General features: G+C 39.2%; 1 protein-coding gene across 1 annotated transcript; it reads left to right on the forward strand.

The window, feature by feature from the left end:
• Nucleotides 1–199: 199 nt before the first annotated feature.
• Nucleotides 200–804, forward strand: PHALS_15011 (uncharacterized protein). Its single transcript, XM_024730354.2, has one exon. The coding sequence runs from the start codon at nucleotides 459–461 to the stop codon at nucleotides 729–731; it is 273 nt and encodes a 90-aa protein (XP_024580640.1). The 5' UTR covers nucleotides 200–458; the 3' UTR covers nucleotides 732–804.
• Nucleotides 805–808: the final 4 nt, after the last annotated feature.

Raw genomic sequence — 808 nt, forward strand, 5'->3', positions numbered from 1 at the left:
TTAAGAAAATTGTCGGGACTGAGCTATCAAATTCAATTTTTTAAATTTTAAAGGTATTCTAATATAACTATGGTGCCCAACATGGGTCTATATCTTTTGTTCAATTTAGAGAGGGTTTTAAATTAAACAGGTTTAATTCAGACAGGTTCTACTGTATGATGCCACAAAGCATCTCATCAAAGTTTTCGCCAGCCTGATGACCTCATTGATGCACTGTCTGATTCTATAATGTTATCAAGTCTTTCGTTCACTAACTCATAAAACTACCACGATGATGTCTCTGTATCTTGGCTTCATAGATACTGGCGGTATTGAAGTACTACGATCCATGCTATACACTTCTGAAGCCTTTTTCTTTGCAAATTTCGCCCAGTTTTGGAACGATATGTCGGCTTAAGATCATCAAAATAAGCTCGTCGCTTCGTGAGTATGGGACAGAGCCCGCAAAGCAGGGGCGCATGGTATTCACATGTGCCGAGCCATCTGAGATGATCTTTGAAGCTGATGCGACCAGATTCTTCTACACAGCTCAAAACTTTCGATGTCTGTTGAGCCTTCAAGAAAATCATCATAAAAACATGCTAATGGTATCCTTAGCTGCTTACACTTACGTTGTGACTCAGTATTCTATGAGCCAGACAGGGTACATACCGAATGCTTCTTTTTTTATCTTCAATCAATCAAACAGCAGGTTCTCCGTACCTTATACATTTGGACATCGTCAAACTTGAATCAATCTCCCGCTCTATTCACAAATTGATTTTGCGCATATATCACAAGCTTTCTCTGTCATGCATTTGCGCTACCT

Source organism: Plasmopara halstedii (genome assembly GCF_900000015.1).
Source record: "Plasmopara halstedii genome assembly, contig: Scaffold_1128, whole genome shotgun sequence".
NCBI classification, from domain to species: domain Eukaryota; phylum Oomycota; class Peronosporomycetes; order Peronosporales; family Peronosporaceae; genus Plasmopara; species Plasmopara halstedii.